A 21,189-nucleotide genomic window follows, 5' to 3' on the forward strand; every position below is an offset into this window, starting at 1 on the left:
GGGGCAGGCAAGAAAAAATGACTGGACTTCTCTTTTCATGTAATACATGTTCTCAGGATCTGACTTCAAAAATGGTGTAGATGTTCTCTCATTCTCGTACTTCTGTGTTCCCTGCACATCAGGATAACTTGTGATGCTTAAGTTTCTTGGTAGTATCTGTTACGTATTATCTATGTACACACAGCATAGTTATATATAACACAGTGATTATATACTAAAAGTATTGTGTTTTTATTGGTTTAATACATATATGCATATACATATATATAAAGGAAATCCCCATCATACTTCTAGATCACAAGCTTTCTTCCCTATAGTGACAACTTCACTGTACTGAGGCACGTTAGACAGTAAGAGGCAAGATCACTAAACTGCTTAGGAAGTTAGATTTACCATGTTTACCTAATGAACCTACAGATATTTTAGTTAGGAGCTCCCTAAGACTGGGTCTATGTATTGTATCCTGACTACTGTTATCATTAATAGCTAGCATTTTTAAAGCACTTTACACGGCTGGTGCTATGCTAAGTTCTTTACATACATTATTTTAACTAATCCTCACATGAGCCCAGTGGGGCAGACACCATTATGACTCCCACCCCTTCTCCCATGGTACCGAGTATAGGGCTGGCACATAGGCAGCACAAACATTTGTCAAACGAATTAAAACAATGTGCTACATAAAAACCAGTGAGTGTCCCACTGATTAACACTAGAAATATGAATTCGTTTCTTGCAAGAATTACTTCAAAAATATGATTTTTGTACAAAGAGTGTTTCAGTCCAGGGTACAGGGGGAAAACTGCTATCGCATACTATGGGTTATGTTCAAAAGGAAACCATCTGCACTACCACAGCAACAGCAGAGGTAAATAATAGGGGGAGGGACAAGAGTTAAGAGGAGGTTTAGATTTCCTATTTGGCGAGGGTGTGTTTATTGGTTTTCTTTCTCTTGGGAACAATGAAATTATGTAAAATTGAGAATGCTGATGGACTGTGGACTTTGGCACTATACATGATGCCTGATGAGAGCAGGTGGCTGAAGGATGCACTGACAGAGAAGTAGATTGGCGAACGATGGTGTATACTTATGAACCAAGGTTGTGCTGCTATAAAAAGGAACAAAGTCGTGAAGGAGGCAATGATGTGAAGGAACATGTGGGACATTTGGTGAGACAAAATAAGCCAGTAATAAAAGAACAACAATGGTATGGTCACCGTTAGAAAATGCTTATAAGAAAATAGGGGCCTAGATTATAAGATTTTAGAGCAGACACATTAAGTCCAGAGTGGCGATTATTTCTGGATTTCGAGAGGCTGTTATATATATATATATATATATATAATATATCATATATATTATTTAGAGATTAAAAAAACCTGACGTTTAGAGATAAGAATGAAGCAGATCAGGTTGGGGTTAAAGTAATTCAGAACACAGGGGTAAGGAAGATAGTGTCTATATTTTAGAGCCATATATACTCTGAGACCAAAGGAAGAAGGGTTTTATTTGGTCTGCAGCTGAAATTTTCTGTAGCATATAATCTAACTCAGCCTATCTGAATAGGTTGAATAGCTCATTTCAACAATTGAAACACAGGGAGCCCAGAATAAGAAAGAGGTTCTTTAATCCTGTATAGATTATTGTAATGCCTGGATACAGCCTAGAGTATGTTAAGCAGAAAATCAGAAAGTATTGGCAAAGTCCCTTGAGGGATGGGAGAAAGAATATGGAACTATTAATCCTTACCATCAGGGAACCCTCGATACTGTGTCAAACTTTAGGGATACCCAAATCAATAGGCCATGCCATTGATCCTGAGGCTTACTCTTGTGAAACTTATGTAGGTAACAGAGAAGCTTAGACTACCTATAGGCATGCTTAAGAGTTACTTCTGGAGGACCTCTTTTGTTGCTCAGATGTGGCTTCACTCTGTCTAAGCCCAACTCTGCAAGTGAAATCATTGCCCTCCCCGCTACATGGGACATGACATCCAGTGGCGAAAGTCTCCCTGGTGATGTGGAAGATGACTCCCAGGGATGAATCCGACCCTGGCACCATGGGATCAACAATTCCATCCTGACCAAAAGGGGGAAAAGAAGTGTAACTAATAAAGTATTAGGGGCAGAGAGACTTCAAATCGAGTCGAGAAGCTATTCTGGAGGGTGCTCTTACACAAGCTTCAGGTGTATCTTGCTACCTATCATAACCTGCCAATCCCTAACCAGGACCATTCCAGCCAATCCTAAAGAATACCTCGGGAAATTCATAAGATACCACAAGGGTTTCAGGCACTAGAGTAACTTTTCAGAAACCTACAACCTCCAGATGGGTCTTGGTCCAGATAAGTCCTGAACCTAGCCCAGCCTCTCCAAACCATCAGATAGTTCCATCTCCCTACCCCAAATTAGTGACAGACTCTTCCAATATGAAAAATTTAGAAAGGCCATAGCCCAAACATCCCTAAAGAGAGGGATGGAAAGATTAAAGGTGATGGTGGAGTTATACAGTGAAGATAGGATTTAATAATGAATATGAATGCTGAATCATTAAATTGATATTTCTTTTAGTCTCCACTATCTTAGAGCAGCTAGAAGTAAAAACCTAAAAATGGGGAATTATAACCCATACCAAACTCTGAAAAGTGTTACAACTAATTGTGGTGCTGTGCTTTGAAATTTATTGCTTTTTTGTGTATATGTTATTTTTCACAAAAAAAAGAAGGAAAAAAAAGTCGACTGTGATGATAAAAAACTATTTAAGCCTTCTAACCTCCTATATTCTGGAGCAGCTAGAAGGAAAAAAATCTGAGAAGATCATATGGTAGCCCATGACAAACTCTGGGATCTGTCCTGTAACTATTTGTCAGAGAGTGCTTTGAAAACTAAAAACAATAAACAAACAAAAAAACCTGTGAGGCTCAAAGATGGAATGGTAGGAATGCATTTCATTGATTTATTTCTACCTGAACAAGAAGAAATGGGGAAAGGGGACCTTTTGTATTAAATTTTACCAGAGGGAAGAACATAAACAGATATTTACTGAGAACAAACATGCACAAACTGCTCTGGGAGATAGAGAGCTATGACAGGTTCTGCCTTCTGCAGTCTTGGGACAGAACAGTCCCACAAAGCATACGAGGCAGGTTCAATTTCAAAGGGCTCCAGGCACTGCAACCACCCCAAGAATTACAGATCACTGCATCATCAATACCCATGTTTCATCTTGGGGACTGTCTCCTCCTTCTCAGTTAGTCAACCTTATCTCTGTTCAGAGTAAGAAATCACATCCCCAAGAAGACAATAATGGAGGTAAGGAAAAAGCATCAGAAAAGGGTTCTAGTTCTGACCCTGCTAATAAATGCTGGGTCTCAGTTTCTTCCTCTATAAAAGAGTAAGATCTGATTGAATAATATCTAAGTGGTGAAAGTCTCCAATTCTAACTTTCTATGATTATCCCCTTTTGCTTGTGACCCATCTCTTCTAGGGTTTTCTTCAGGAAAAGTTTGGGGTTTGGTCTGAAGGAGAGGGCAGGCCGTGTTGCCACTCTTGTCATTCACTAAAAGAAAAACAGCCCTTCAACAAGATGGGGATGTTTTCAGGGTAGAACAGAACCTATTAAGATTCTGAAAAGAAACATCCTGAAATAGACTACCAACAATTCTTCTCCCAGGAGAGGTATACCCATAACATTGTCCAGATTCAGACGTGGGCTCCCAATGTTCACTGGGTTTTTACTTTTAAATAATTTTGCACAGAAAAACAGAGCTGATTTTTAACCTTTTTATCCTAAGGTAGGACTTATCAACCCATATGTGCGTGAAACCACTGGGGTGACATGCCTCCCGGATTATCAGGGACGGTGGGACATTGCAGTTGTACTAGAGAAGGAGAGTTCAGCTTTAGCTTCCAATGCTGCTCGCCCCACCAAATCCATAGCCTACAATTTCTAGGAGGCTACCCTGGGCTTGGCAGTCAGTACAGTTATACAGCAAATATCTGATAACCCTGTTACTACTCACTAGGTCAGAGAATCAGGTGTGGGAAGAGAAGCATAGGATGTTGGGCGGGGACAGCACGTTTGAATGATAATTCTCCCCAGATTAAGGTAAACCCCCATAAGGCAAAGAAAACCAAGAGATATACTGGAGAAAATATAAACATGCTAAAATGTTTCATTGTGGTGCTAAAGGTACCTCCTGGAAGATGGAGAAATCAAAGGGATGAATAAAGGTCCTGAGGATTTGGGGCAGTGAATTAATGTAAACGACAATGAGTGTCATAAGCCTTCCTCCTGCAGGTTACTGACACCTTTCTAAAGGAACCTGGTGTCATGGCTTCACACAGTAAATTCTATCTAAAGAATGAGCTCTATTAATTTATGGACCAAGGAAGAGACATTCACATCAACTCATAAAGTTCCAGATCGGTGATTCTAGAAAAACAAGAAAAAACTTAGAGGAGTTTAATTTGGGACACCCTGTGAATCCATTACCATTACTCATACCTTATGATGTCAGGGTCAAGCAGGAATCCAACTGTCCATGTTGGAAAAGAGAAAGAAGAAAGCAGTCCCAGGACCTCCATGGTGAACGGATTTGGTTTGGGTAAGTCACCACCCCCTTCCTCTCTTTATATCTGAGATACTCAAACTCCCAAACTGGTCAATACACCACAGTCTAAATGGAAAGGCAGGATACCATGCAGGCTTCAGATGCAAGGGAAATGATACGGTAATAAACAAGGGTAAATAAATTTGGTGGAGAAGCAGATGAGGATATCAATCAGGAAATGTCTCCAGGAAGAAGGGACTTTTGTTCACATTTGCAAAGTTAATTACAAGTTGACCAGAAAGGTAAAAGCTCTAAGAATGGCTTCCAGTTAGAAAGGTCAGAAAAAATCTCTAGGTTCTTGGATCTAAGAAGTCACAAATTCCAAGCTGCAACATGTAACTTAGCAACCTCCAAGTGACTTGAAATCCTTTTGCCATTTTCAAACAGTTGTTTTTCTTATTTTAAGACAACTGAAGAAGAATGCAGAACTGACCCACTTCTTCCAAGTTAAAAGAAAGTCTAACTAGCCAAAGTAATTCTGAAATGCCCCACAGAGTGTGGCATCAATGATTAATCATTCTTCAGACACACGCATGCCATTATCTCATGTTTGCTTGTTTTTCACTTTCAAAAAGGCACTTACAAAGGCATTTATCTCTTCTTCCTTCTCACCTAATCTCTTTTCATCCTATCTTTAGTTTTCAGTTTTCCTGTCCTTCAACACCAATTTCAAGGTAGGGAAGAAAGATCATCTTCCATCAAATCCCTTTACTACACCTGTATTCAATAGAACCAAAGAGTAAAGAGAAAAAGATGAGATAGTCACCTTCCTTACTTTTCCCAACCAAAAGACAAGCTCAGCTAAAATTGTCCACCTTTTCTCAAATGTGATATTTAAAGACCATGAAAACAGTCATTAAATCCTAAACTCTTACCCTAGTGATTATAACCACTTAGGATTCACCTGAGGGATTCCACTATGGCTCATTCAGCTTTGAGGCAAAAACAACCAGAACACTCCATATTAGCTTTCTCTTGGTTTCTTTTACTTTTGTCTTTTTCCTCTAGCAGGAGGTATCCTTTAAATCCTGTATGATTTGGAAGTCAGTTAGTCAATGCTCTTTGACTTGGAAACCACGGAAGTGTGTGTCTGACCTGCTGGCTTCAGAGTTGAGCTACAGAAACAGTAGGAGAGTCCTCTCAAGTGAAGGGATAGAGACCAAATAACCAGCTGTTTTTAAAAAGGGGGGTGTCTTTTAAAAGTTTGATTGCCTTTTAGTTTTAACAAGTGAAAAGTAAAAGACCAGAGAAATTGGTTTTAACTAAAAAGGAGGCAGATTACCCTCCCTGGCTGCTGACTTTCTCTGAAGTCAGATACTAGACTCCTCTGATGGGCAAGCCTCTTCTGATGGAATTTTGGTACTCTGGGCAAGCTCAATACAGGATCTTATCTATGCAAGCTGCTTCCGAATTCTCCAAGCTGGGTGGAGAGTCAAATCTCTCTTTTCTGTTGGAGCCAGACCAAAGGAGTCCCAGGAGCTAAATTCAACACCTTGCACATTGTCACCCTCACCAGCTGCTGCCAGGAGCTTACTTGGAAGGGGGCTAACCCACCTCCCCCTCCACCTTCCTCAGATTTAAGCCCCAGTTTTCCATCTTCCTATGTTTCAGATCTAGGAAAGAGAAGAAGACAAGAAGGCAACCAGCCACCTTGTTACCCCCCTTTCTCCTTTTAAGCTACTTTCATTGCTTGCACCTTTTGTCTTCTTCATCTTCAGCTGAGGATTGATGGTCTTCTCCAGCTCCTGCAACATCACCCTCCCATGCCCCCTCTCTAAGCCACAGAGCTTGCAACCGCAGGCACTGTGCTTTCCCAGTCCCGCAGGCAGGAGGAGGCCCAGTAGGCGCCCCAAGCTGCTCCCCACCCCCTCTACGCCTATGGAGGCAGGGCCAGGGCAATTCACAAACAAAGCCGGGGCCAGAGAGACCCTGGGAGAATTACCCTGTAGGGAAGCCCAGCCACCACACATCTGGACTCTGAGGAGGCAGCTGTAGCAGCTTTAGATAAGCACCACCCAAGTCCCTACATTCTATTCCCACCCCCCCCTTCACATTCTGCTTTTGACAGGAAACTGACTCCTAAGAAATTCTGTCTGGAAACCCTTCACAGTGAAAGCAAGCACAGTCTTTACAGCAAACCAACCCACCTTGGATTCCCCTCTGGCCATTCCCTGCTTCTTTCCTCTTTTAATAGCCTCAATTCCCTGCCTTTGCTTTGAATGTTTTTGAACCAGCTTTGGATGTTTGTTGAGGGATGCTTTACCCCCTCAGATTCCTTCTCCATCTGAATTCTGGCTCGTATAGCTGGATACCATACAGATCCAGGCTGTTCTAATTAATTGCAGAGACTGAGAGAACCTAATGCTGGGATTATGAACCTTAATGACTTGGGGAAAAGTTCTTCAAATTTAAGTAGTTTTTTGTTTTAAGTGTATTTTATTTGGTGCCATTACATTAAAAAACAAACTGTCTTATCTAATCCCCAACACATGTCTTATATTACTTATGTAATAAATTTTCAATATATATAATTTTAGATGACAGTATCCTAAGTAACCACAAGTAACAGATTTAATGTGCTTTTTAACCCTAAATCTGCCGATGAGGAATTTGTCATGTATGGCATGTAGTATGGTGAAATTTATTCACCTGTCAACTCTAAGAGAAACTTAGATTAGGACTTTGCATGGACAAGGATGGGGACTGGGTCAGGAGATTGGGGCATGGTAAAGAGGGGTGGAGATGAGGGGCCCAACAGGTGAAACTTCTAAAAATGAACAAATGTCAAGTAAAAGGGTGCATTCTTACTTCTAGTCACACAGAAACAGCATCTCTCTCCTTCTACCCTCCCAGATGAAGTGTTAAAATGTTAGGAACAATGAAAAATGTTAGGACATCTGCTGTCTAGGAAGGTTCCGATTTCTTTTTCAGGGGAAGCTACAGAATCCATAACCTTCCCTCTGTAGGTCCTTTTTCTCACCCTCCAGCTTTGCCGGGTGATTTTGGAGAAAGTTGGTTGCTTCCTGCAAGTCTCCTCAACACCATTAAAATTAGTGGAAAAATTAAATACAGTCTTAATTGGGTACTATGAGAATTCTTGGTTAAAATTCATGAGCCAAGCTCTGGCCCAGAGCTGCCCCCTGTGAAAGCCCAGGCAGGGAAAAGTGCTCCAGTCCCATAAAACATTTGTCACTTGGCAAAAACAGTTCCTGATAATTGGGACAAGTGTCAAACACATTCCTATAGCCAGAAGTCATATGTTAATCCCGCAGCTGAGATCCATATGTAAATGAAAGCAGTGAGGTGCCAGAACCTGGCTACTGCAGGACACCGAGAGCCAGCTCTAGAGACCCCTCCCGCCCGCTAGCACCAGTAACACCCACCCCCTTCCCACTTCCCAGCAGGCTGGCGCGCCGAAATCCAAAGTCGCTGGTAAGTGACTGAGTACACAAATTGCAGCTACGCATCCAAGTCAGAGAGCTTATGTCAGGGAAACTGTGAAAAGAGCGCGGGTTCAGAGCAAATTCTCCCCCATCCTCTTTGCTGCTCTCCCATGCCCCACCCCCATTTTCCCTATTCAAGTGGTTTCCCCTCCCTCCTTCACACTCAGTCCTGCCAAGACTTTGGCTAAACGAACGCACACACGCCCACAGCCGCTCACCTCCGCAGGAGAAGCAACAGCAACACTTAGCAACGAGCCACCCCAAAGAGGGGCATCGGGTGTAAGCCTGGTCGCCGCCCTTCATGCTGCCCCGCAGCCCCAGCGCTCGCGCATGGCACGGGCGCCAGCCAGGGGGTGAGGGCGTAGCTGAAAAGAAACTTCAGCGCCCGGGCCAGGAGCCAACTCCCTCCCTCCCTTCAGTTCTCTCCCGGCACCTCGGCCGCGGCTCCGACTTGCAGGGAGCCAGAGCCACCTAGAGGAGGAGGGGCGGGGCCCGGGCCGGGAGGGTGGGCCTAAGGGGCGGAGTCCCAAGGTCCCGCAGTTTGCTGGAGTCGCGGCCAGCAGCGTGGCACAGAACCGTATGCAACGCTGCCGGTGGCACACGGCAAGCATACGGAGGATAATCATACACAATCCACAAAACAGGTACTCCTCCTTATGTGCAACTTCCTCCCACTTAAAGGTCACCATAATCAGTTTTGGCTTAAAATACATAGCCCGATGAGGTAGGAGTGGTGCAAACAATTTAGAAGTTTCACGACTGAATAATACTTTCTCTCCTTAACAGGTTGACTCTTTCCCCTCTGTCTCCAAACTTGGACCGCCTCCTCTGTAATGAAAACACCTTCGCCTGACTCTTTTCCTCCCTTCCTTTTAATGCCTAACACTGGCATACCTTGGATATATTGCGAGTTTTGTTCCAGACCAATTCGCAATGAAGTGACTCATGGATTTTTTTGGTTTCTCAGTGCATATAAAAGTTATGTCTACACTATAATAGTATGCAATAGCATTGTGTTAAAAACTATATATATACACATGTATACCTTAATTTTAAAATACTTATTGCTAAAAATAAATGCTAACCATCATCTGACCCTTTAGCCAGCTATAATTTTGTGCTGGTGGAGGGTCTCGATGATGACGGCCGCTGACTGATCACGGCGGTGGTTACTGAAGGTTGGGGTGACTGTGGCAATTTCTTCAAATAAGACAAAGAAGTTTGCCACATCAATTGGTCCTTCATTTCAAGAAGGATTTCTCGGTAGCATGCTATGCTCTTTTGTATGTTTGTTTGTCAAGATTTACAATAGCATGCCATGCTCTTTTAATAGCACCTTACCCTCAGTAGAAATTCTTTCGAAATTGGAGTCAATCCTCTCAAACCCTGTCACTGTGTTATCAACTAAGTTTATGTAATATTCTAAATGCTTTGTCATTTTAACAATGTTCACAGCATCTTTACCATGAGTAGTTCCATCTCAATAAACCACTTTCTTTGCTCAAGTTTTATCATAAGATTAAAGCAATTTGGTCACATCTTCTAGCTCTACTTCTAATTTTAGTTCTCTTCATAATTCCACCACATTGGCAGTTACATCCTCCACTGAACCCCTCAAAGTCATCCATGAGGGTTAGAATCAACCTCTTCCCAACTCCTGTTAATGTCAATATTTTGACCTCCGATGAATCATGAATGTTCTTAATGGCATCTAGAATGGTGAATCCTTTCCAGAGAGTTTTCAATTTACCTAGTCCAGATCCATTTTTTTTTAATGCAAGGGTATCAGTTATGTGTAGATGGATGAAACTGACAGTTCAAGTGAATCATATAGTCCAGTAGGCTCATCAGTTGCTTGGGATCTCTTAGATCTAAGGCCCGCTCCTCCATGAGAAGCTAGACATGGAGGTGAGGTTATATGTTTACCTACATTCTCTTCTTAGGCCATTGATCAAGGTTGGAAAATTGTCACTAGTGCCAAAATCAGCATCACTTGTGAATTTAAGCCAAAGCAAACAAACAAAAATAACTGGACCTCCTATCAAAGTATACATGGTTAACATCAATGTACCTAATTCAAAATATAGCCCGGGGTGGGATTCAAAAACACCTGCGTGGTATAGAATGACGCCTTTATGTGGTTCAGAAATGCATCACACAAGATAGGTGTATAATAAGTCGTCATCTTGCTTAACATTTGAAATGAAAGGGCAGAGAAAATTTTACTGATGCTTTAACAAGATTTAGCCAACAACTCTATATCAATATACAAATATCTCCTTCAGTGGAGATGATCCACCAGAGGAAACGCTATCTATGGCAGCCAGAGCCTTAAAAAATGTATTTTTTAAATAGTAAGACATGAATGTCTAAATGACTCGCTGATTCATGGGCTGCAGAATGGATGATGTATAGCAGGCATGAAAACAACATAAATCTTATTATACATCTCCATAACAGCTCCTGTTGTAAACAGATGTGCTATCATCCAGGTTTAATTTTTCCATTTATAGAGCACAAGCAGAGTAGATTTAGGACAATTCTTAAAAACCCTAGAGTTTTCAGGATGGTAAATGAACATTGGCTTCAAAGTAAAGTCACCAGTTGCATTAGCCTCTAACTAGAGTCACTTGTCCTTTGAATCTTTGAAGGCATGCATTGACTTCTGCTTCTAGCTATGAAAGTCTTAGATGCCACCTTCTTCCAATAGAAGGCAGTTTTCTCAACACTGAAAATTTGTTGTTTAGTATAACCACCTTCAATGATCGTAGCTAGATTGTTGGACAACTTGCTTTAGTTTCTCCATCAGCACTTGCTGCTTCACCTTGTACTTTTATGTTTGGAGACAGCTTCTTTTTTTAACCCTAATGAAACAAGCTCTGCTAGCTTCAGTCTTTTCTTCTGCAGCTTCCTCACCTCTCTCTGTCTTCACAGAAGTGAAGAAAGTTAGGACTGTGTTCTGGATTAGGTTCTGGCTTAAGGAAATATTGCGACTGGTTTGATTTTCTATCCAGATCATTAAAACTTTCTCCATAGCATCAATAAGGCTTTTTGCTTTTTTATGATTTGAGTGTTCACTGGAATCATATTTTTAATTTTCTTCAAGAACTTTTCCGTAGCATTCACAACTTGGTGCAAGAGGCTTAGCTTCTGGCCTATCTGGCCTATCTCAGCTTTTGACATGCCTTCCTCACTAAGCTAATCATTTCTAACTTTTGATTTAAAATGAAAGATGTATGTCTCTTCCTTTCACTTGAACACTTAGTGGCCATTATAAGGTTATTAATTGGCCTAATTTCAATGTTGTTGTTTCTCAGGGAACACAGAGGCCTGAAGAGAGGGAGAAAAATAGGGGAATGGCTGGTTGATGCAGCAGTCATAACACACACAACATTTATCAATTATGTTCGCTGTCTTAATATTGTCATGGTTGTAGCACGCCAACATAATTACAATAGTAATATCAAAGATCACAGATTACCATAACAGATATAATAATAATGAGAAGTTTTAAATATCATGTGAATTACCAAAATGTGACACACAGATACGTGAGAACATGACGTTGGAAAAATGACACAAAACACTTGCTCTAGGCAGAGTTCCCACAAACCTTCAATTTGTCTGCAAAGTGCAATAAAGTGAGGTGTGCCTATACTCATAAAGATAATAGTGCCTCACTTCTTTATTGGCTCTCTGGCTGAAATGATGTGCAAAAGCACTCTGGATTTGGAATCCTAAAACCAAAGTTCAAGTCTCAGTTTGGCCACTTACTAGCTGTTTGACCATAACAAGTTGCCTCACCTTTTTGATCTTCAGTTTCACCATTAAAAAAAAGAATTTACAGGATTGCTACGATAATTTTAAAAAAGATATATCTATGAAGTATCTGTGATAGAGGAGATGTTCAATAATTGTAGTTGAATGAATGCCTACAGAAAAACTCCAAATACCTTACTTGTGGTAGAGGACTTCCTTTCATCCCCCAAGCATACCTAGTTGATTCTTCATTTCTTTACTTAATATCCCTATTATCCTTTTATTTCTCTCTAAGTCTTTTCATGTTACATACCTGAGCTCACACCTTATACCCTCCCTGAAGCGCACCTGAACCTCACCAACTGGACCCTTCCATGACCTGCTGTGTATGTCACATTCCCTTGTGTCCAGATTTAGGAGAAAGGGTCTCCTGGAAACATGCAACATTTATTTATAAAGTAGAGAGATCCCATTCATTCATCAGGAAAAGAAGAAAGTTTGTGATAAAATGAAAAACAAAAGCTTGACCACCCAGGTTATCAATTCAACTGGAAGAAAGATGGCCAAGGGACAAGGCTTTTAGGACATATCAAGATTTGAAGCTTCCTTTCCCAGTTTGAACCAAGTATTGAGTTGTGCCTTATTTATCTATATGTCTCAGCATCTGTCACATGCTTGCCACACAGTAGATGCTCAGTAGATGATAGTAATATGACTTAATGAGTAATAATAACTACCATTTAAGAGCATTTTCTATAGGCCAAGCCATTTCCTAAGTGTTCTCCATGCATTAACTCATTTTATCCTCACAAAAATACTTTTACTTGAGGAAAATGAATGAATGAACTATGATGATGCTTTTATGGTTTAATTATAAAAAGAAACTTTAAGAAGTTTCACCCCTATAAGAACAGAACCTTAAGTAAAAATTTGATGTCAAAATCTAGCTTTTAGTGTTACCACTGCCATCTTGCTAGAGGGCTTTCCTGGCAAAAATTATGGAAGAATCTCTTCGTCTAGCAGAAATGCCTCTGGTATGCTTTCTGACACATATAAAAACAGGGAAATTAAAGTTCAGATTGCTTATGTAGTACCCTATATTCCTAATTTACTGGCCATCTTGGCTATCAGCCAGTCTCATCTTTCCACCCTGAATTACTACATTGCTTAATCCTCACATAGTTATCTGGGGTTCGAGTTCTGACCAATGACAACAAGTTGAGTTCTCTCTTCCATATCTTCAAAGATAATATCCATCCACTTTGAAAGCTCAGACCAGAAAGTGTCCTTGATCTCGAGCCTTTCTAAATGTTAACTTTATTTGTTGGTAGTCCCATACCAACAATCCCATACAATGGGATTACCAAAAGAGGCTACCTACCCATTCTACCTCTTTTGATACTTCTGGAACATTCTCATAGGAACCCAAAGATGCTTCAAAATTGTTAGGTGAAAAACCAGTTCCTTTTTTACTTAAATCTTCCTTCTGGGCCTTTGTGTTAAAAAAACTTTGGACCACTTTCTGTCATATGTCCTTTGCAAGAGGGTGATGACTTCATTTTGCAGAAACTTGCAGTTAGATGTTTGAGAAAGACCTAGCCCTTATTTTGGAAACCAGAGTTCTAGTAAATCCTAAAGTTTTGGTTTCCACAAAAAGGGTCCATCAGATACATTTCCACTGGTCCTGAGTATCCAAGAATCCATTCTACTTTCACCTTAAAGGCACAGAACCACTAAGAATATCTCTCAACCTTAAGTTGATATGGTCAACACATTTTTGGCCATTGTGGAGATTCATTCTGGCATTAAGCACTAATAACCCAAGAGTTCCATTGCCATCCTCCAGTGCCTGAAATCTGCCTTCCTTCTAGAGTGAGAACTGGCCATGTCTATGGTCTGAAAAGGAAGTCTTGAACACCACTAAGACTCTGATTAATTTTGGACATACTCATTACTTCAGAAAATAATTATTGAGTGCCTACTGGGTACCAGGCTCTATTCTAGGCACCGAGTCCACATTAGTGAACAAAAACAATCCCAGTCCTTGTGGAGATAGCCATTAGGACAGACCCACTATGAACATGAAAGAAACAGGAATCAATATCAGATATTTGACCACATCTACGATTTGAGGGATTTAAGAAAATAGGTGTCTGGATCCACCCTATGATATGACTCTTCTATTGCCCCATAGCCTATTCCTAATTCTTTTGATGAGAATTATCTCTTTTTGAGCCTGCAACTAGAAGTTTTAAAATAATATCTTCAGGATACTTTATGAGAAATGGTATAGGGAGGTAGCTTATTAGAATCACCAGGGAAGCTTTTTAAATATTCTAGGCATCAGTATTTATTTTTTAGGCTTCTAAGGTGATTTAAGAATGGAACCAACTTTGAGAACCAATGATGCTTGAGTCCCAAACCCCCTCCCCCATTCAGATTTAATTGTCCTTGGGTGCAGCCATAGTGTAAGTTTTAAAAGCTCTCCAGGTGTTTATAATATGTGGTAAAGTTTGAGAACCACTGGTATCGACCAATAGTTCTCAAACTTGAGCATGCATCAGAATCACCTGGAAGGTTTGTTAAAACAGAATGTGTGGTCATAGACTCCCTGCCCCCCTCACCTGTTTGCACATCTATGTCCTCTTCTTTTTGTAATAGCACCTTGATATTCCTTTGGGGAACCAGCTCTCTTCCAGTCCCAGGCTATGTATTTGGGTGTGGAAGACATCCTTTCCCCATCCCACCACCTCATTCCAAGAATGGGTCCATGACCTTGGCTTGGCCAGTGAGTCATAGGGATTGGTTCAGATTTAGCAAGTGACCCAATTAATTTCAGCCAAAAAGCATAAACCTCAAGAGCTTAGTAAGAACTACTGGGAAAGCAGCAAGCTTTTCCCACAAGATTTCTAAGTTGGTGGAATGTTAGCTTAAAGCTGCTTGTGACCATCTTGCCATTATCAGGGATCAAAAAAGCTGCCTGAGAATAAAGCCATCACAGAGGATGGAGATCAGTGAGAGAGACAGAAAATTTTCTGATATCATCTGAACAACTCAACACATGTTTTTACAAAGCCATATCCTGGACTTGATCCCCACCAAGAATTTCTTTTTGTGTAAGCCAGTTGAATTTCTATATACTTCCAAAGTTCTGGGAGTTATTGCAGTATCTTTAGAGTCTTCAATTTCCAAATTGATGGCTGAGTTTCATTCTTATTTTTGGCAGAGTTTGTCAAAAGTGATGTCTTCAGTTCAAGTCCATCTTACAATTAGGCTCTCTATCTACCTATGTGCCCTATTTATGTCTCATCCCCATTTCCCACGGTCAATAGTAAACACTAAAGAATTCTTGCCAGTCTCAGCCTGTAGATGTACTGGGTCAGGTGTACCACGATGGCAGGCATGACATCAGATTAGCCACAGTCTTCAATAACACTGGACCATGACATCAGACATCTGCCCTTGCCACCAATACATGTCCAATTTTTTCTTTAGGTTTATTCTCAAAGACTATAATTTCAGATTTACAGGAATCCAGTGTTTCTAAATCACAGCATTTCCCCAAATTTCTTAGTTAAACCCCAGTCTAGAGATATAAGGGATAGGAACCATGACCCAATTCAAGCCTAGAGACTCATGTGAGACTCTTCTTACTGGGACTAATACAGTACGCTTTTTATAGAACATACCCAAATAGCTTCAGTGAGAGATGTAAACATGGTTCCTGGTAAATATGGAGGATATATTTTTTATCCCCACTCCAACCAGGCACTTACCTGCCTTTTCCTCTGATAGTGATTCACACGTCTAGCAATGCCTGGCCCCTACCCCTAGCTTATGATTCAGTAGTCTGCAATGAGGCCAAGATATCTATAGTGTTTAAAAAGTTCTGCAAGTGATCTCAATGTGAAGTCAGAGCCGAGAACCACTGACCTTGAGGCTCATGGCCACTCATACTCTGGAATTAGTTCCTGTTTGATAGACAGAGTTTAGGAAAGCACCTAGATTCAAAAGTTTTTACTTTCTCAAACTCTGACAACTGGTCCGTTGACTCATTCTTCCACTGCTGCTATGATCTCTGGTTGCTGACTTGTCTTTTCTCTATAATTCTGATCTAAAGATTGCCTGATTACTGATATCAGTGTGTCTCATAACTTTCCCCAAATTACCGAGTCCTGGCCTCCATTTGTGACTGTGGCTTAAAACCTCAAGATGCTTGCCAAATACTGGTCATTTATTCAACAAATAGTAGTGTGTTTTTTTAAAAAAATCTTTTACTGTAGTAACATATATACAACATAAGAGCAGTTTTTTTTTGAACATTTACTATCTGTAAATCATTAAGCTCAACTGTATATTGGAATTTATATGGGAAATATAAACTGAAAAAGACATGTTCCCTATGCAAAGGTACAAAAGAAGAAAAGAACAATGTGAGTTCTAGGAGAGACAAATGGTTCAATTTTCTGTGGCAGAAAAAAGGAAACTGGAGACAGACCAGGAATGGACAGAAGGTCTATATCACATCTTTTTTTTTTTAATGTGAAAAAGAGGAACTGACATACCATTGACCAGAAACACCAGTTTAGAGAACTATGAGCAATGCTTATATTATTTCTATATTTAATTTAAATTACAAGTAGATTTTTTAAAAATTGTAAAAGGTCCAGGTAGTTGACTATTCCTAGGTGATATGTATTATTTTAATAATAATGTATAAAAAACATGAATGCCAGCATTATGTGTAATAATCTCTTCTACTAATACATCTCTGTCTACTGTGATCTGACAATTCCTGAACCTTAGGCACCACCATCCACCTGGTGACAGCTCCCAGTCCCTCATGACTAAACCTGAGCTCATCTTGTGTGTTTTCAATTACTGCCCCTTAAATGTAGCCCCTACACTTGCCCACCTGATACCTGTCTGCCTCTTTCTGGCTCTCTCATCCTCAAGAAAGACAGCCTCCAGCTTATCCTGCTAATCACCCACATTTTCTTGGGTCCTAAGAAGGAAGGAAGGACCACTGATTACCATCTGGTCTGAATCAGGTCCAAAGTGTGTGTATGTTGGGGGACTGGCTCAGGCAAGATCTTTGAAAATTGTGGGATTTCACAGAGGACGCTGGCATCCCACCAGAGTAGCCAACAAGCATGTTCTCCTGGGTGGGAGAGAGGTAGAGCTGTTGGCAGCAAGGCCAGGTTCCTGGTGATGTGTGCTGAGCAGCTGACTGAGCTGTCCTGAGCTCAGGAGGAGAGCAGTTATTTATCAAAGTGAAAGATGACTACAGCTGGAGTTGCTAAAAAAAAACTGCTCCAGGTCTTACGCATTTCCAAAAATGTTTACATCTAAGTAGGTCAAAGTGTTTCTAAAGCAAGGCAGTAAAAAGTGCCAGTCTATCACATTGACTGAGTTCCAATTTAGGAAGGCTTGCTATTGCTAAGTGTCCACTACAAGGGATGACATTTTAATTCTGACAAGCCAATGTCACCTTCCTTCCCACTGTCAGAAGTACAGCTGCAGCAGCACACAGATTCACCTGAGGCAATGAAGAGGTTTCTGATGCATTAAATAGAAAGTGGAGTTTGCTCTGATGTAACTAAGGTCAGTTTATTGAAGATTTCCAATAACAGGAGGGACTTGGAATACATTGCCCATCATCATATTTTTGAGTTTTCAATCATTCCAAATAAATGAAAGGTTAACCTATGTGCCCCCAGAGAAGAGTTCCTAGGAAACAAGATTTCAAAAACTTCTTCAGTCAGCAATCCAAGCATCAGAAAATTGTTCCCTATCCCCAACCTCAGGCTCTCCTGCTAAAGTTTAAGCTGGTTTCCTCGATGAGTTCTTAGGGGATGGAGAACACAACTTTACACATGAACTCTGCAGGGGTTCTTGATACATTGTAGGCCCTTCCTCCCTCTCTCCCTCTTCCCTTTTTTCCTCCTTCACCCCCTCCTTAAAAATATTTACTAGGAATGTATTCTATATGTTGCAGACAGAGCAGAGAACAAAATACAGAAAATATCTACACTTACGTGTGTGGGGGGTGGGATTTGGAGGGTGGGAGTGGGAGAAATAAACAATAAACATTAATAAATAAAATAGGGAAGGGGTATAGAGTGTGATGGGAGAAGGAAGGAATCAGAGAAGGTCTGACATTTGTACAGAGGTGTGTAGGAATCATACTAGCAAGTCATGCAGAGATCCTGGGGGATCTGGGGTGTTCCAGAGAGAGGCAATGAAAGGTGCAGATCTTGAAGTAGGGGAGTGTACATGTCTTGACAGATGAATAGCTAGGTCAAGCTGCTTGGTCAGGAGAGTGGTAGGATGGTTAGGCAGAAGCATGGCTCCCAGAGATGTCTATCTACATCCTAAACCCCAGAACCTATAAATACAAGACTTTGTAGATGTGACTAATTTGATAACTTTGAGATGGGGGGAGATTATCCTGGATTATATGGGTGGGCACAATCTAATCACGAGTCTTTAAAAGCAGAGAACTTTTCCCTGCTGTGGTCAGAGGGAGATGTGACTATGAAAGAATGGTCAGAGAGATGACACATTGCTGGCTTTGAAGAAAGAGGAGGGGACTGTGAGACAAGGAACATTAGTGACCTCTAGAAGCTGGAAAAGTCAAGGAAACATTCAGCCCTAGGACCTCCAGAAAGGAATGCAGCCCTGCAAACACCTTGATTTTAGCTCACTGAGATCCGTGTTGGACTTCTAACCTACAGAACTCTAAGATAATAGGTTTGTGCAGATTGAAGTCACGAAGTGTCTGGTAACTTATAGCAGCATAGGGAAGGAATTCATAAGAGATGAAGTCAGAAAGAAAGCTGTGATTCAGGTCTCCTAGGGCCTCCTTGCAGGTCACAGAAAGGACTTTGTTTTGAAAGGGGAATCACTGGAACACTGTTGCTGAGGAGGCTTTTCAGCAGCTCCTCCCTGAAGCTAGGAACCAGCAATGGCAATTGTCTACTTGTCTACCTATACTCAAAAATAGGGGAGCCAAAATTCCTGTGACCTAAAGGGCCATGTGGAAAATAAGGCAAGTGGGGACAATATCAGAACCAGTGTTCCTGGCTGGAGCTGGTGGACTATCGTGGGGAAAGAAGACAACCCAGACCTACCACAATAGCAAGGCCAAAGAAAAGGGCAGGCTGTTCAGTGACTGGACTGCCTCTCTGCCTCTGGAGGGCAGAAAGCTGGCATTAAAAATGGCAATAGTTAGGAACGGAAAGACTTCTCATATATGTTTGCATGGTTTGGGTTAAAGTTGCAGTTTCAATCATGCATGGACCTGGATGAGGGGTAGTTGTTCTCAAGGTTCAAGTGACGGGGGGGAGGGCCGTGGGGTTGGTGAGAGGAACGTCCTGATTACTCTGTCCTACCAAGTGGCATCAGAATCTTGCTCCCCAAAGCTCCATAAGCTGTGGTCCCTCCTCAAGGCCTTTAATGCCCTTCCAACTCTAACTTTCCTCGAGTAGATAGGGTGGGCACATCTCCAGCAGTCTAGATCACTGTCCCCCCTTCTCTTCTCCCCAAGAAACATTCAGTGCATGTCATTCCTGAGCCTCTTTTCTTTTTTGGGGTGGGGGAGAGGATGGGGAAGTGGTTCTAACTCAACTAGCTCTAAGAACATGAAAATCATCCAGTGTTCTATATGAGGACCATTTCGTTTCCTGGGTGACCGCTTTCTCCATCATCTCCAACCTCTTCTCAAAAAGCACAATTAGCAGCAGCCTTCCTTCTCTGGTCCTTGAATCCTGAGTCTGTTATTTTAGCTCTGAGCTCCATCAGCTGGTTCATGAAGCTCCAAAGGATAATATTCAAGCCTTACCTCTCTCTCCTCTGGATCATAAGGGACATCTTATCACGTAGATATCACAGACTTACAGTGGGCCTTGGGAAGCATGGAAATATGCTGTTGACAGGCATGGCATGAGCTAAGTTACAGCAGGTGGGTTACAAAAGGAAAGAGGCAGGGTGTCTGCAAAAGGCCCCAGAGAGATAAGTTATTTCACTTTACAGCATGTGTTCCTTTCCAGCTTCAGCTCTACTTGGAAACAGCATCACAGCAAAGTGTGTTGGAGAGAAGGATATGGCCTCTCCTGACATCTTCCCATTTGAAGCTTCAATTCCAAGCCCTTTGATGTCCTAAAGAATATTTGATGGATGGCAGCCACAGGTAGGATGTTTCACAGAGCAAACTAGGCAGAAGGCACACTTTCTAACAGTCATAGCTGTTCCCTTATTATTAGTAGTATTATTATTTTTCAAAGGAAGAGTATGGACTGGATGGCACCTAAGTCTCTGTTTTTCTAAAACTGCATCCTGGGAGTGTGCACCAACCTGTTGGTTCCCCCGATATTGAACAATAATTATTGAGCCATTCCTGGCCCACCTTAACATAGATAGGAAAATGGAAGAAATTCAGTGAAAAACAAAATATGAAAGGTAGTTTTCCAAAACTCCCTTTTGTCCCTCTCTCCTTAGACTGAAGAATGACATCCCCATGCCCACCCAACATCAAGGTCTCAGCAGAGGCCTCCATCACATAGCCCACCTCTGTGGTGTGGTCCCAAGATTACCTTCAATGAGCAGACAATCACTGAAAGAGAAGAATAGGTGTTTGAGAGGTGCCAAGAGTGCAAGACAGGAAATAATGTGAGTTTTCAGCTCAAATATATCAGGGATGGTCTCAACCACGTAGGTAGAAAGTAAAAGAAAGTTAGGAGAAAAGAATGTACTGTTATTTTTTGGGAAATCATAGAGCCAAATGTACCTCCTATTGGTGAATTGGGTAAAGGACCCAGGGAGGGCAGGAACAGAAATTGATGGACAGAAGAAAGTATAGCCTGAAGTTAATGTTGGGGCCTCTACAAAGCCTACAGATGAAACGAGAACAGAGTGTTTGGGTTGGGAGCACCTAAGACTCAGCCCTATGAAGTATCAGAACAGGGACAAAGGGGAAGCAAGGAAATTAACACTGATTAATTTAATGTTAAATTAATCTCATGTTAAATTAATTTAATGTTAAATTAGGCATTGACTGCCTCTGGTGTGGCATGCCCCAGCTGGGAAGACACATCTCAAGGAAAAGTAAGCAGTATTACCCCATTTGATGATTTAAAGTACCTCGCCCAAGGTCATCAGCTAGTAAATGGCCAAGCCAGGACTCAGATGCAGGTCCACCCCATTTACTCCACACCCCCCCTCATCTCTTCCATGGCCCACTATATGCGCATAATGCACCTCATGAATGTAGCCAGGTCATTTTTGTGTTCATCTAAACAATTAGCCTGGGTATATAAAAGTAAGACTGACTTTATAGTTCAAAAAGCACTTTTACTTAAGATTGCCACCCTTGA

The 21,189-nt window shown here is 41.3% G+C and overlaps 1 protein-coding gene across 13 annotated transcripts in view; it reads right to left on the reverse strand.

The window, feature by feature from the left end:
- KALRN (kalirin RhoGEF kinase) overlaps window positions 1-21,189 on the reverse strand; it is a 758,640-nt gene that overhangs the window by 155,156 nt on the left and 582,295 nt on the right. For 2 of the 13 annotated variants that reach the window (XM_077118106.1, XM_077118116.1), the window contains exon 1: window positions 8,275-8,493. The exons of 6 other annotated variants lie outside the window; for them this stretch is intronic. In XM_077118106.1, the coding sequence (XP_076974221.1) occupies window positions 8,275-8,359 (85 nt within the window). In that variant the 5' untranslated portion in view covers window positions 8,360-8,493. Of the gene's footprint in view, window positions 1-8,274; window positions 8,494-21,189 lie in introns of those variants that run through there. 5 more of the 13 variants (XM_077118109.1, XM_077118107.1, XM_077118110.1 and 2 more) reach the window with 4 other exon arrangements.

Source organism: Tamandua tetradactyla, chromosome 10 (assembly GCF_023851605.1).
Source record: "Tamandua tetradactyla isolate mTamTet1 chromosome 10, mTamTet1.pri, whole genome shotgun sequence".
NCBI lineage: Eukaryota > Metazoa > Chordata > Mammalia > Pilosa > Myrmecophagidae > Tamandua > Tamandua tetradactyla.